Genomic DNA, 16,108 nt, shown 5'->3' on the forward strand with positions numbered 1-16,108 from the left:
CAGCACGTGGGGTCTTTAGTTGCAGCATGTGGAATTCTTAGTTGTAGCATGAGGACTCTTAGTTGCAGCATTCATGTGGGATCTCGTTCCCTGACCAGGGATGGAACTGGGTCCCCTGCATTGGGAGCGGGGAGTCTTACCCACTGGACCACCAGGGAAGTACCCCCTGCCTTGCTTTTTAAGGCAGTATAATATTTCATTGTATGTATATGTGATATTTTATTTATCCATTCATCTGTTGATGGAAAACTGAGCTGCTTCCATGTTTTAGCTATTGTGAACAATGCTACGATGAACATGGCTGTACAAATATCACTTCAAGGCTCTGCTTTCAATTCTTTCAAGTATATGCTCAAAAGTGTAACTGCTGGACCATACAGTAATTCCATTTTTAACTTTTTGAGTTACTGCAATACAGTTTCCCACAACAGCTATACCATTTTCATACTGGTCTTTTTTCCTAATCTTTCTGAGTACTCTACCTAATGCCCCACAAAGTATGAGGTTTTCCAGTCTGGATAGTTGGAAGATACTATTCCCAGCTCTGTGTGAGCACCAAGCATTGTTCTAATTTCTTGAAATTTCTCAGTTACAATCTTCTAAACTACCACTCTGTTCTATTAGGTCTTCTGAAATGCTAATTAAATCAAAATAATACGCTGATAAAATTTGAATGGTTTCTTTTCCCTGCCGAATTCTTTTCCTGAATTTTTTCAATGCATTCATTTTTTTCAGCAAAAATGTACTGAGCAAGTACTATGTGTCAGACACTGTAGTAAGCAATGCAGAATCAAAAATAAATAAGAAATTAAGCCTGTCCTCTAAAATATTTGGATACTGAAGTCTAGAGGAGGAGAGAAGGCAGACATTTATAATACAGTGTATAAGTTTTTCTGATCAAGCCACTATGGGAGCACCAATAAAGAGTACCTATAATACAGACTTGTTGGGAAGGTCAAGTAAAAGAGTATTTCTCAGAGAAGATATCTTAGAGATAAGTAAAAAGTTATATAGAATTAGTATTATAACTTTGAAAAGAAAAAATTAAATAGCTAACATTCTAATGAATTTTAAAAAGAAAACATTCTACTTATACTATGTCTATATGAAATGTTCTAATAAAAATAACTGAAAACTTATGAATTCCAAAAGTCTAAATCTTAAAAGGCCCTGCATGGTCTGGACTTTTCCTCCTAGCTCTCTTTGCTCCAATCATACTAGACTGTTTCAGTTCCTCATATGCTATATCCTTTCATAATTTAGAGTCCTTTATTCATGCTGCTTTTTTGTGTAAAACGCTCTCAACTCACCCCTTTATGCCATTCAGCCTTCTGCCTTTTAAACCTCTACTTCAAGTTTCAACAAATGTCACTTTCTCAAAGAAACTATCCCTCTTCTAGATTAAGTAAAATATCCTTGTACACTTCCTTAGCACCACAATTCCCCCTTTAATAAAACTCAATCATACTTAAATCCTTATTCAATGCATGCCTTCACCAATACTTTAGAAACTATGAGGGCAAGAACCATGACAATCTTATTCACCACTCCCTAGACCTAACACATGAGAACTCAATAAATATCGGTTGGACTAACTGAATGTACCTTTAAGCTTATGAATCAACATACTTTAGGATGAGCAAACTGGTCTCTGAGAAGGTCCCCTCCTGACCACAAAGATAAGGAAGGCAATCACAGTTTTCAATGCTATCATTTCAGTTACTACTATAAGACTGGACAAGTACTTGATTTTTAGTTTCATTAATAAAAAATATTTGATACAGTTTTACCATTCTATAAATAAATTAAATATTTTGTAAAAAGACTTACCAAAATGTTTTTCTTATGTCGTTTCTCTTTTATATGCTTATGAGCTCCCTGGATGTTTTCAATGTGAATTAAGCAAAGTTTGCATAGATATCGGCAATTGGTATATTCTGGTGAACGCTAAAAAAAAAAAAAAAAAAGTTAATATTTTTCAGAAAACAAAAAAAGTAAAAATTTTTACTATATATGTGAATGATACAACTATGTAAATACATGAGACAAAAATAAGCAGTGAAGGAACACTTTTTAATAAACAATGCAATATTCTTATACCCAAGAGATAGCTGTCCTTTTCAAAATACTCATCATAGGAGATAATACACTAATTTCAAACAGTATCACGATAATCATAAATGTTTGATACTTATCTAATATATAATATAGTCTTTAGAATCCAATGTAAGATAAAAAAAAGGCAGTATTATTAGTCTTATTCCAACACTGTCCCAAAAACTGGTTTCAAAATTTGTCTTTTTGATTATTATAAAAAATAAAATCCACCCTCAAATTAGGCATTTCAAAAGAATGAACTGCAAATATGGAAGACAATTCCAAAAGCTGAGTTTTGAAAACACTCTAATCATTTACAATCACATGGGAATAAATGGATAACCTTGAGTTAACTACTCTGAAGGGAAAAATTACGACATATGAAAACTATCAGGCACAACACTTAAATCATACTTTATATATGTATTCTTGAAATAAAAAATTAGTAATTCCAAAGTGCCTGTTATATGCTAGGCACTATGCTAGATGTTTAACGTACAATTTGTCATTTTAACTCCCCTAATGATCCAATCAGATTGGTATTATCTTCATTTTATAGATATGAAAAAAAAAAAAAGCTCCTAGAGCTTGCAACTTTCACAAGGATACAACAACAATATTATGTGGTAGATGCTGAATTTAATTTCATGTATATCTGAATCCAAAGCCAAGAATCTACCCATAACACGATACAATAAAAAAATGACAAATACATGTTGAATTTTAAAACAGTTTCTAATGCCTTACACTGCAATTGCAGCAATGCTTAATTTTTTTTCTTTAAGAACTTTTATTGAGATACAATTGACAAACATTAAACTGCATATAAAGTGTACAACTTGATTTTTTTTATCTTAATGCTTAATTTTTACCTCAGATTGACTTCAATAACCTCCAAGTCCTGAGAAAAACATTCTCTCACTTCAGAATATAACATAATTTCCTTTGAATAGGAAACCTGCCCCAAATTTAGCAACAATCCTGCCACAGACTAAAAATAAATATAGCCTTCACTTACACAGTATCTATGAACCTTATAACATCCCTATGAGGATTCCCCATTCTACTGGCAAAGCAAATAAATCCCTAGAATTAAATAATCTGCCCAAGGCAACAAACAAACTAGAAAATTCAGCTCAATCTAGTCATTTCAATTCTTTAGTTTAAAATTTTTTCAAATCTGTCTTTATTGGGGAATGAACTAAGCCCTCACAGAGACTTCTATCTCTCAGTTTCCAACCACAACTACTTCTTAATTCAGCAAATGTTTTCTGAGCACTTACTATATGCCAAACATTCTTCTGGGAGCTGATGATAACAATGTAAACAAAACAAATGAAAATCCTTGTCCTCATGAATTTACATTCTATTGTAGGAAGAAAAGTAATAAATAAACAAATGCACAAACAAATAAATAGGAATTTGTGGGAGATGTTATCTCCTTTTTAAAAATAGAGTCATCACTTATTGATAAAATGACTTAAAGGAAGTGAAGGATTGAGCTGTGTGGATACATGAAAAGACTTTCCAAGCATAGAGAAATGTGAACGCTAAGGCCCTGTGGCAGGAATGTGCTTAATTTGTTTGAGAAATTGCAAAAACACTACTATGACTGAAACAGAGACGTAATGGGGTCAGATGACAAGGCCCCTTATAAGGACCTCAAGTTTTATTTCAAGTGTGGGGAGAAGGTATTGAAGGCTTCTGAGCAGAGAATTACGAGATCTAATCTAATTTTAAAGGGATCTCTTGCCTTCTATATTAAGAACAGAAGCAAGAAAAGCTTACTGCCATTATGAGCATACTGCAATAATCCAGTTGATGTTGGTTGGCCTGGTTCAAGGTAAGAGTGGTGAAGTGGCAAGAAGGGTTGGATTCAGGGGTTGAAAGCATAAATACAGAATACCTAAAGCCATGAACACTGATGAGGTCAACTAAGGGAGCCATGAGAGCATTCATTAGACAACTTTTTCAATTATAAAATGTGAGCAGACAAGGACGTGTCTGGAATATTTCAGTAAAAAAGAAGCTTGATATAACACTGAATGGGGAGCCAGAAGGCCTGAAATGACATCTCAATTGATCTTGGATATAAATCTCTAACACTTGAGCCTGCTTCTATATCCATAAAATGCCCTACTTGGTAAAATAATTCTACAAGTAGCTAATCTTTAGTGCTTAGCACATACCAGGTGCTGTGCCAAGAACTTTATTTGTATTATCTTACTTAATCGTCACAGCCCAATAAGCGAGGTGTCATTATTTTTATCAACTCCATTTTAATGATAACAAAACTGAGATTTAAAGAGGTTAAATAACTTATCCAATGTCATCTGACCAGTAAGTGGCAGAGCTAGACCCAGTGACTCCAAAACCCATACACTTAACCACTAAGCAAACTACCTCTAATTACTGACCAACTATGTACAAGGCACTGTATTAGGCACAACAGTAAATAAGACAAAAATGTCATCACCATCATCAAGTTTCTAGTTGCACAGAAGGGACATGTGAAAAATCTTAAAAAATTCCTTGGGACTTCCCTGGTGGCACAGAGGTTGAGAATCTGCCTGCCAACATAGGGGACATGGGTTTGATCCCTGGTCCGGGAGGATCCCACGTGCTGCGGAGCAACAAGACCTGTGTGCCACAACTACTCCGCTCTAGAGCCCTCAAGCCACAACAACTGAAGCACGTGAGCTCCACAACAAGAGAAGCCACTGCAATGAGCAACCTGGGCGCTAAAACAAAGAGTAGCCCTCACTCTCTGCAACAAGAGAAAGCCCTCGCGCAGCAACAAAGACCCAGTGCAGCCAAAAAAATTTTTAAAATTTAAAAAAAAATCCCTTTATTATAGTTATAATATTTTAATTTTACCATTAGACAAACACACTGATAAGTCTTGTTTAAAGTTTCTGCAGACCAGCTAGAATAAAGTTTTGCGTCCTGAACAACCAATGGATCAAAGAAAAAATTAAAGGGGAAATAAAAGTTTCTTGAGACAAATAAAAATGGAAAAACAACATATCAGAACTTGTGGGATACAGCAAAAGCAGTTCTAAGAGGGAAATTCATAACAATAAATGTCTACATTAGGAAGGAAGATCCCAAATAAACAACCTAACTGTATACCACACGGAACTAGAAAAAGAACAAACTAAGCCCAAAGTCAGCAGAAGAAAGGAAATAATCAATATTAAAAATCAAAATATCCATTCTACCCTCACTTCTTCCTCCTCCCAAGAATTGACTTTTCCTGCTTCATATACTACATATCTTCCCATCCAGTCCCCTACTTATATTTCTTGAAAACACATTTTTCACATTTCCTTTACACATCATACAATTTACCTACACTACCACTCCCCAATCCACTAGTCAACTCCTAGCCATTGCTTCAGACTCAGTTCCAACGTCACCTCCTTATAAAGCATTCCTCAAACTGATGCCTCTATAGCTTAACTCAAGTTGGTTACACCTTTGTCTAAGATCCCATTTTCAAACAATATTGTTGTTATTATTATTATTTGCTTATGTCTTTCTCTAAAATAAAATCCTAGAAAGGCAGTATGATGATTTTTAAAACACCACACATGCCCCAATTCAACTTTTTATCACAGATCATCATACATGAAAGGCACTCTTGTGCCTTTACCTTGATAATGCAGAGATCCAGACTAATTCCAGACTTAGGAAAGAGAACGTGAGTGGAAAGACAGAAGTATGTAAAACAGTACACTGCAAAAAAGACTTCCTTCTAACTAGGATCTTGTGAAACTATGTAAGTCAAACTCTTTCCTACATTATGGGCCTCTAGTCCTTGATATTCCTTCCTATTCACAGGGTGAATACCCTGTCATAAGTTCTATTAATGACTCAGGATTGCCTTCTTCAACTTAGATATGACCTTGTTTTTCAAAGCTATACGAAATCTTTCCTTCCTTATCAAAAATGATGACCTATTTCCCTGTATGCATACTAACAAATATCCCAAGTAACTATTTAAGAACAGACTGATTTATGATCCTTTCTTTTAATATCTAGCAGTGTTTTTAATTGTTAAGGCTGAAAAATGTGTATTCCTAGGTTAAGAAATTAATTAGTACTCAGTAACAAGACACCCATGGCTAGAACAGTTTCTAATACACAGAAGATATTCAGTAAACGTGGGAAAAAAAAGAGGAAAGAGAAAGAGAAAGCCAAAGGGGGAAGGAGGAAGTCTAGTATAACCTGTAGTACTTGTTAATTTATTTGTCACTCCAAACAGAGCATTAAATTCTAGTGGGCAGAAACTGTGCCATTTTCACCAATATAACCCCAGTGCCTAGCATAGTATCTAGAACGTAACAAGCTCTCGGTATCTATTTGATAAGTGAGTAAATCAGGGATCAGCAAACTTCTTGCAAAGGAACAAAGTAATATTTCAGTAAATATTGTATGCTTTGGTCAACAGTAGATACTTTATGCTTTGTGGTCCATATACTCTCTGTAGCAATTACTCAAAACTCAACTCTGCCATGGTAAGAAGAAAGCAGCCATAGATGATAAGGATGGCATGGCTGTGTTCCAATAAAACTCTGTTTATAAAAACATGAGGTATTTTCCACAATTTAAAAAAACAAAACACAAAAAAACAAAAGCAAGGTGGTAGGCCCTTGTCTGTCAAGCCCTGGGATGAATGAATGAAGTGAGACTTACAGATGTAAGGACTGGCTGAACAAATGGAGGGAAAGAAGAGAGAGAAAGAAGAAAGGAAAGAGGGAAGGAAGGAAAGATGAATGATATCTCTGCCTAAGGAATATAATAGGAAAAATAAAAAGAGCTGTACTTGGGAAAGAAAAGTTTTGAAACATGCATTTTCCTCCAAATAACTAAAACAATATAGTATACTTTTTCTAGTCGAAAGATGTGATCTCTTTCTAAGCGTTCTTCTGCTTGTTTCAAGCCTAGCCTCTGCTCAGGTGTCAATGTAGATTCATCTATCACAGTGGCATTTTCTAAATAGTCCATCTCTGAAGAATTTTCTTTATTAGATTCATCACTCTTCGTTTTACCTAAAAAAGGAAGCAATCACTTAGTTACTATCACCAGAATTGGTAAATTAAAAATTTTTTAATGAAAAATAGACATTCAATTTATACACATACAGAAAAAATATTCCTCCTTTATATTTTCCTTGGTTGTACAAGTTGGCATACCTAGGTAAAATATAAGTAAGAGATATATGATATCAAAATTCACAAAGAAAAATCTACTTCATGGGTCAAATGCCTACCTTCTTCTTCCAACCTACCTATATCAAAAAAGACAAATATGACCGAGATTCACTATGCAAGGCAAACATAACATAACCATCTTGTAGAATCTCGGAAGTAAATATAATATAAAGCTACTTTAAGTCCCAAAGATGACTCACTGAACTAAAGTCACTTCAGTGACTTTATTACTATACAGCAGAAGCTAAAAGAACATATATACTCCAGACCACAAACCCACATGAGACTCCTTCTTCTTTGCTTTCATTGAACTCATGGGTATCTCCACCACACCAATATTTTTTCTTTGCTCCTCTGCCTCCTAACTAGATTGTAATCTCTTTAAGGCATAGACTATGTGCTTTTAATCTCTGCATTTCCAGCACTTACCAATATATACTTGGAATACAGTAGGTTCCACCACCACTGTGATTTTTTAAAATACCAATTGAATCATCTTACTCTCTTGCTTAAAATACTTAACAGGCTCTCACAGAGTTCAGAATAAAGTTTAAACTCTCTAACATATAACACACAGTCCTTGCCCACTTAAAGGCAGTCAACAGTTTAAATACAGTAATTTCAAGTTGTAGTAAGTGCTACAGAGGGAAAAAAAAACAAGTAACTGAGAGGTAGACAAACTTTAGATATGGGGGTCAGGGAAGGCTTTTCTGAGATTTTAAGCCAAAACCTCCAAATAGGTGAGCTAAGTTGTATATATCTCTAATCTTATATCTTGCCCTAACTCTTTTCACTCATTCATACCAAACGTGCTAGAGTGGATCACTGCCACTCCAAGTATCAATGACTGTACATGTTCTGGTTCCCACCACCATCAAGGCCCTTCCCACTTCAATTAGTAATGTTTACCCATCCTGAAAAATTCAGTTTAAACATTACCTGTTTCACAAGACAGTCATATTCTTTATATTCTCATAGCACCCTCTATTATCTCACATTTTCATAGTAATGTAATATGTATTTATTTATCTACCTCTTACAATTAGATAGTGAAATCCTTGATGCTAATGACCAACTTTGTACCTTCAGATTTTAATACAATGCCTAGACCAGAGATGACACTTAATAATAGTGCTGAATAAATAAATTGATTTGGTCGTATCTAAAAACACTTCTAAAAGTAAATGCTCATAGATAATCAATAAACCTCTCCTCTCTGCCCTCAAAAGCCACTCTACATGCCATCTACAAGAACCCTGAAAGTTAGTTTTCTTTTGACAGCATTAATTTTCTGAATAAAAATAGTGTGCCTCTGGAGGTGATGTCCCTCCTACCACAAGAGAAGCACATGAGGGATATTACTCAGCAATGAAAAAGAATGATGTACTGATATATGCTACAACATGATGAATCTTAAAACATGCTAAGTGAAAAAAAGCCAGACACAAAAGGACATGTTATATGATTTCATTCATATAGAACAGGCAAATCTAGAGAGACAGAAACTAAATTAGTGGTTGGCAGTGCCTAAGAGGAGAGGGTAACGAGTAGTGACTGCTAATGGGTATGGAGTTTCTTTTGGGAGTAGTGAAAATATTCAGGATTTGGACAGTGGTAATGCCTACACAACTTTATAAATATATTGAAAAACACTAAATTGTGTATTTTTATTTTTATTGTATATTTTTAAATGGTAAATTTTATGGCATGTGAATTATATCTCAATAAAACTAATATAAAAGGGTAAATAAGAAAAATTTTAAATATGACAGATAATAAGAACCATGCAGAAAAATTTAAAAGGTAAAAGGAATAAGGAGTGCCAGAGGTGAGGGGAGATTTGTAAATTTTAGGTAAGTGACCCAACAAAAGGCTCACTGAGAAGGTGAAGAAGGTAAGAGAGCTAGTCATATGGACATCTGGGGGAAGAGTGTTCCAGGCAAAGGAAAAAGCAAATGCAAAAGCCATCAGGTGAACATCTGCCTTTACATTTGAGGAACTGCAAGGATATCGTGCAGTTGGAACAGAGAGAAAGGATGAGAAGTAGACAAATGAAGGCAGAGAAGTGAGGAAAGTGCCAAAGATCACAAAGGTCACAGCAAGGACACTAGCTTTTACTCTGATATATAGGAAGCCACTGAACCATTTTGAACATCAGTAACATGACCTGAATAATTTTAGCAGGATCATTCTGGTTGCTATGTTGAAAACACAAGGAAGGGTAGTATAAGTGAAAGTAAGAAGATGAGTTAGGTTCTGCTGCTCAGATGCATGATCCTGACCAGCAGCATCAGCTTCATTCAGGAGCTTGTTCGAAATTCAATATCTAGGGACTTCCCTGGTGGCACAGTGGCTAAGAATCTGCCTGCCAATGCAGGGGACACGGGTTCGATCCCTGGTCTGGGAAGATCCCACACGCCACGGAGCAACTAAGCCCATGCACCACAACTACTAAGCCTGCGCTCTAGAGCCCGTGAGCCACAACTACTGAGCCCACGCACCTAGAGCCTGTGCTCCGGAACAAGAAAAGCCACTGCACGGAGAAGCCCACGCACCACAATGAAGAGTAGGCCCCACTCGCCACAACTAGAGAAAAACCCACACACAGCAATGAAGACTCAACGCAGACAAAAAAAAAGAAAGAAATAAAGATATCCAGTATCTCAGGCTCTAGATTTTCTAAATCAAAAATCTCAGAGAATGGGGTACAAGAATCTGAATTTTAATACAATTCCCAGGTGATTCATATGCACATTGAAGTTTTGGGAAGCCCAGATCTAGAATATTCTCCCTTTAAATATTTACCAGGCTCACTCTCTCACCTCTTACCTTCAAGTATTTGCTCTGTCACATCAGTCACAATTTAAATTTGAAACACCACCACCAGACACAGAAGCATCATTCCTTATGACCTTTCCTGTTTTTTCTTATAAGATTTATCACCATCTTATTATATACTTTTGTTATTTACTATGTTTGTTGTCTGTCTCCTCCCACTAGAATATTAACTCCGTAAGTGCAGTGTCATCTGCTTTGTTCACTGTCATATTCTGCTGATTAGATCTGTACCTGGTGCATACCAGAGACCACCCAAAATATTTACTGAATGTATGAATGGCAAAAGGAAAAATGGTGCTAGGTGGGAGCTAAAGTTGGACCCAATGGAGATTAATCCATTAAATCTCAGGTGGACCTGAGATTCATCAAAATTCTATAAACTCTGTTAAGTACAAATAGACAATGACCTAGATATAAAGATTTTATTCTATGTAATTTACAAAAGGGAAATCATTAATTCAAACATTAAGTTGTATTTTTTCATATGAGAAAAAAATACTAAATAAGTATGTATGAACATGATTTCAAGGCAAATATTACACATATTGAAGAGAATTCTTTAAAACATGAGAAGCACTTATTTATGGAAAATGACTGCTATACTATAACTCATTCTTTAATTTTTTTTTTTTTGGCTGCACCACAGGGCTTGTGGTATTTTAGTTCCCCTACCAGGGACTAAACCCAGGCCCTAGGCAGTGAGAGCAGAGAGTCCTAAACACTGGGCCACCAGGGAATTCCTATATAAATCATTTTTGGGTTGTTTTTCTGGGGGGGGGGGGGGGGGGAGGAGCACACCACACAGCATGTGGGATCTCAGTTCTCTGACCAGGGATCAAACCCATGCCCCTCCAGGGGAAGCATGGAGTCCTAACCACTGGATCACCAGGGAAATCTTTCATTCTTATTAGTTTGTCAAAACAAGTCTCCCAAAAGGACCTCTACTTGGTCTACTAGCTTCCTTGAGCTAGTTCAACTTGTTCTCCATGTTAACAAATAACAAAACTGCATTTAACTGAAGAAATAATAATAATAAAGGATACACACTGCCATTTCAGGCCTACTGTGTCAGGGACTACATGAAGCACTCTATTGAATTATTTCACTCAACCTTTATAACAAAGGCAGCAGCATCCCCACTTTTAAAAATTGTGGAAACTGAGACATGTTTTAAAGGATAAGCAGCTTATCCAAGATTACAGAGTTATTAAGTGGGGAAGATAAGATTCAAAACCTATGAAATTTTACTCCAGAGCTCACAATCTTAACCACCTCACTCTGTCACCTTATTTTGTCACCTTTTTAAAAAAATAATCTTTAAATCATATTTTTCATCAATTCAAGTGATCAGACCCTTTTAAGTGATCTTATGCACCAGTATTTCCCAACTTCAATCAATCGCATACTATCATGTTTAGATTTGCCATATATAAACACTACCAGTACTACTATTTGTTTGCTATTGTCTTTATTTATTTATTTATTTATTTTCTGGCTGTGTTGGGTCTTCGCTGCCTGCTCTCGGGCCTTCTCTAGCTGCAGCAAGTGCGGTCTACTCTTCATTGCGTTGCCCAGGCTTCTTAGTGCAGTGGCTTGTCTTGTTGCGGAGCTTGGGCTTCTATAGTTGCAGCATGTGGGCTTCAGTAGTTGTGGCTCATGGGCTCTAGAGCGCAGGCTCAGTAGATGTGGTGTACAAGCTTAGCCACTCTGAGGCATGTGGGATCTTCCCACCCATTTCCCCTGCACTGGCAGGTGGATTCTTAATCACTGTACCACTAGGGAAATCCCTGACATTGTCTTTAAATAGACTTACTTTTTTGGGCCTTGTCCTAAGCCGTATCTATAAAATTATTAACATTTTTTCTTACATACATAAAGGTACCTCTATTAAATGAAAAAAAAAAAAAGGTCTGTCAATAAACCATCACCTGTGTGCCACTCAAAGTGTGGTAAATAATGATTTAGAAATAGCTTTTCTGTTTATACATCAAGAAAAGGATTTATTCTTTTACCCACAGAAACATCAGGAAAAAAGACTGCCAAGGAAAATTCATTAATTTAAACAAAATTAGGATTAAAGTACTCAAAAGACATGGACAATATTTATAAACAATTAATTAAAGCTAAGATCAAGATCCCATAAAAAAATGAATACTGATAGTTTACACTGATAGTGCTCAAGTACACTGCAACAGCATCCTATCGAATCTCTATTTCCAGCTTTTGCTCTGTCAAAGAATTTGCTGCACTGTACTCAAAAAGATAAACATATATATATATGTTTTGTGTAGTAGTTATATATATATATATATATAAAATCATAGTGCTACCTTGCTTAGAATCCTTCAGTGGCTTCTCAAAACACTCATAATAAAGTCCAAACTATCATACCCTAAAAGGCCCTTTACTCTCCAATTCTGTGTGCCTTTTCAGCTGCATCTTTTGCCACAATCCCCCTCAGGTCCCTGTTTCTGTTCCAGTCATACTGAATCTCAGTCACACTTGCAGTCTCACATTTATATCATGCATTTTCTCAACCCAAAGCCTAAATACCTCAATTAAACCATGCACACTCTCAATTCTAAGTTTTTGCCACTGAACTAAATTACCACCTTACTTACCTGTATCACCCTCACCTAATGAGAAGCTTCCTTGAGGTCCAGGGCTGTGTTTTTTTGGTTTTCCACTGTAAACATTTGTATGACATATAACAGGAACTCTACATACATGTTCGGTGAATGAATGAGTAATGTATTACCAGGACTATTTAAAAGGAGAGAGACAGACAGACAGAGAATACACCAACTACAGGAGCCACTAAATTTGTATTTGCACAGGCTTTGTACCTGCCATAATAAATGTTTTTCAATCTAAAGAACCATATTATTAATGTCCTTTCTGTCGTTAAAATAGTTAAACTAAGGATAATCTAAAGAACATTAATATTAAAAAATCTCTCCAAAAGTGTGACTTGTGGAATAATCTAATTTGTACTTACTCAAATCATCCGATATGTCTTCAGTTCCTGAAGCACTCTCATCAGAATCAGCAGTATTATCTGTACATGTTTGTTGCTTCTGAGATCGTTGTGAGTTTTCCAGAGCAGATTTTTCTCCCTCTACAACACCAATATTCACTTTGTCCAGGGAAGTAAAGGAGCTTGGAACTTTTTTTCCAATCTGCTGTAATTCTGTCTGTCTCGTGTTTTCTTTCAACAGTAAACTGGGTACCTTCTCAGCTTCTGCTGGTAAGCTGGGCACCTTTTCTGATTTCATCTGAGAACCAGGTACTTTTTCAGCTTTCCTCTGTGAATTAAGTGTCTTTTCTGCTACTGTTGCCTGTGAGCTGGGTACCTTTTCTGTTTTCACTGGTGAATTAGGTGACTTTGGTGATTTTTCTGTTTTTGCCTGTAAACTGGGTGCCCTTTCTACTTTTGCCTGTGAAACAGGTAACTTTTCTGCTTTCGCAGGTGAGTTAGGTGATTTTTTTGCTTTACAGTGACTTTGATCTCGAAGGACTAATCCCAAATCTTTAGGGCCTGGAACGCTGGCAGCATTTATTTTACATGATTTAACTTCTGTTTTTTCTATACAAATATCATTTTGCTTATATTTTTTACTACTATTCCTATTTGGAGAGTTGGTCCTAATTTCTTTTATGGATTTATCATTTCTAGCTTTCAAAGTTTGATTAGTTATAACTTTAACTGCTTTGCTTTCTTCAGAAAGAGCCCAAGCATTCTTCTTTGGTTCATGATTTTCATTTTCAGAGGTCTTAGACTCTTCCATTATTTGAAAACCTGCTTCTTTCCAATTGTGATATTGTAAAGTGGCAGATCTCCAGTAGTTTGAATTGCTTCAAATCCAGTTTAGGCAAGCAAACTATTGGATTAAAAAAAAAAAACAAAATCTGTTATTTAAAATGTAAAAGCCATTTTTTAAAAATTGGTTAGACATAAAAAAAGCTTTTACAATTTATTCTCAAAACTGAATAGTAAAAAATAAAAAATTTTAAACTCTGAAAACTATATGAGAAGCAGTTGAAGTCCACTTAGTAAATAACAATAAAATGCCCATAAAGGAGGTTCTAATGTAATTCTGGCAATATGACATCAAAACAAGGGAAATTTAGAAGTAAAATGCTATTTTACATTACTCAGTAAGAATTGCAACTAAAAGGGAAATAAAACCTGCAACTGATGTACCACAATTAACATAAAAGGAAATGGAACAAAAATAACACAAGAATTCCAAACTATATGCAACACAGGACAATCAGTTTATAGAAGACTAAGCGGTAAGATCTTTCCCACATGACTTTCCTACTAAACACTACCTATTTATACCGCTAACCTACTTTAACTTGATGCTCTAAAGATGGGGAATCAATGTCATCAGACTTTCTCCACCTCCAAAGTACAAAGGAGTTTAAATAAATTCTTCTGAGCTAAGAAAATTTTAAAAAACCAACAGGAACCCAGAGTTTAAAAGTGATAGTAATATTCTGTATGATGATATAATGGTAGATACATGTCATTATACATTTGTCAAAAACCACAGAAAGGATATCCCTAAGAGTGATCCCTAAGGTGAACTATGGACTTTGGATGATAATGATGTGTTAATGTAGGTTTATCAATTTAATAAATGTACCACTCTGGTGCAGGGATGTTGATAGTGGGGGAGGCTATTCCTTTGCAGGGGAAGGGAGTTAGTTACATGGGCACTCTGTACTTTCTGCCCAACTTTGCTGTGAAACTAAAACTGCTCTAAAAGAATAATAATGTTTACAAAAAAGATAACAGTAAGAAAGAACAACAACAACAAAAAATCAGAACCCACTTTTGTTCTAAAATATAATAGGAACAATCACTTTTACCACAGAGCACAAACTATAAATAAATGAAAATACTACATTTTGTTAAATAATTTCTATACTATAAACAAATGAAAATACTACATTCTGTTAAATAATTTCCATATTAGAAATAGCCTGTATACTACATATTGTGGAAACTGGTTGGATTTTTTTACTTTTCACTTTGCCCTATATGCCTTAAATTCATGCTTATATTCATGCCTCTAAGCAGAGATTAATTACATGCATAAAAAGTACAGTCACCAAAAGCAAACTACATGTAGCACCTTTGATTTTACTTGGTTAATTTATTAAATTATAAACTTGGGTAGTCAAACACCTCTAAGCATATAACTACACATCATATCAACACAAAAATATTACCTAGATTCAAAACCCCAGAACACAATTCATTTACTCTCAACTATCTATGTTTATGCCAAAGCATATTTCCAAAAAAAAAAGAAAAAAGGAATTAAACTTACCTAGTTATGTCTCCAATGAAACATCTTACTTAACTTGGACCTAGCTTTTATAATTCCTGTTGTAGTACAGTCCTCTACATTCTCTGCCTCAATCTCTGTCCAGATTAATATTATCTTTTATTTTTAAAAAAACCTACTAGATAGATAAGCAAGAAGGATATATTGTATAGCACAGAAAATTACAGCCATTATCTTATAATAACTTTTGAGTATAATCTCTAAAAACACTGAATAGTGATTCAGTGCTGTATACCTGAAACTAATATACTATTGTAAATTAACTTCAATTAGAAAAATTTACTAGGTGCTTCTTCTAAATTATTTTACAAAATAATATTTTTTAAAAATTGTGATAATTAAAATTTAAGCCAAAACCATACTAGATTTTCACCATTAATCTGTTTGACTATTATTTTCCAATAAGAAGTTGTAGCACTTTTATCTATAAAAGAATGTTTTTGCTCCTGGTTTTTGGATAAATTTATTTAATACATTTTCCTTTCATTATTCTTTTTTTAATTTTTTTTTTTTTTTTTTTTTTGCTGCGTTGGGTCTTTGTTGCTGCACGTGGGCTTTCTCTAGTTGTGGAGAGTGGGGGCTACTCTTCATTGCAGT

The 16,108-nt window shown here is 35.1% G+C and overlaps 1 protein-coding gene across 8 annotated transcripts in view; it reads right to left on the bottom strand.

Annotated features, from left to right (window-relative positions):
• TUT4 (terminal uridylyl transferase 4) overlaps nt 1-16,108 on the bottom strand; it is a 128,630-nt gene that overhangs the window by 83,989 nt on the left and 28,533 nt on the right. For all 8 annotated transcript variants that reach the window (XM_057710860.1, XM_057710870.1, XM_057710853.1 and 5 more), the window contains exons 2-4: nt 13,150-14,032; nt 6,988-7,151; nt 1,831-1,947 (exon numbers count right to left, since the gene is read on the bottom strand). In XM_057710860.1, coding sequence (XP_057566843.1) covers nt 1,831-1,947; nt 6,988-7,151; nt 13,150-13,939 — 1,071 coding nt within the window. In that variant the 5' untranslated portion in view covers nt 13,940-14,032. The remainder of the gene's footprint in view (nt 1-1,830; nt 1,948-6,987; nt 7,152-13,149; nt 14,033-16,108) is intronic.

This window comes from Hippopotamus amphibius, chromosome 1 (genome assembly GCF_030028045.1).
Source record: "Hippopotamus amphibius kiboko isolate mHipAmp2 chromosome 1, mHipAmp2.hap2, whole genome shotgun sequence".
Classification (NCBI taxonomy): Eukaryota; Metazoa; Chordata; class Mammalia; order Artiodactyla; family Hippopotamidae; genus Hippopotamus; species Hippopotamus amphibius.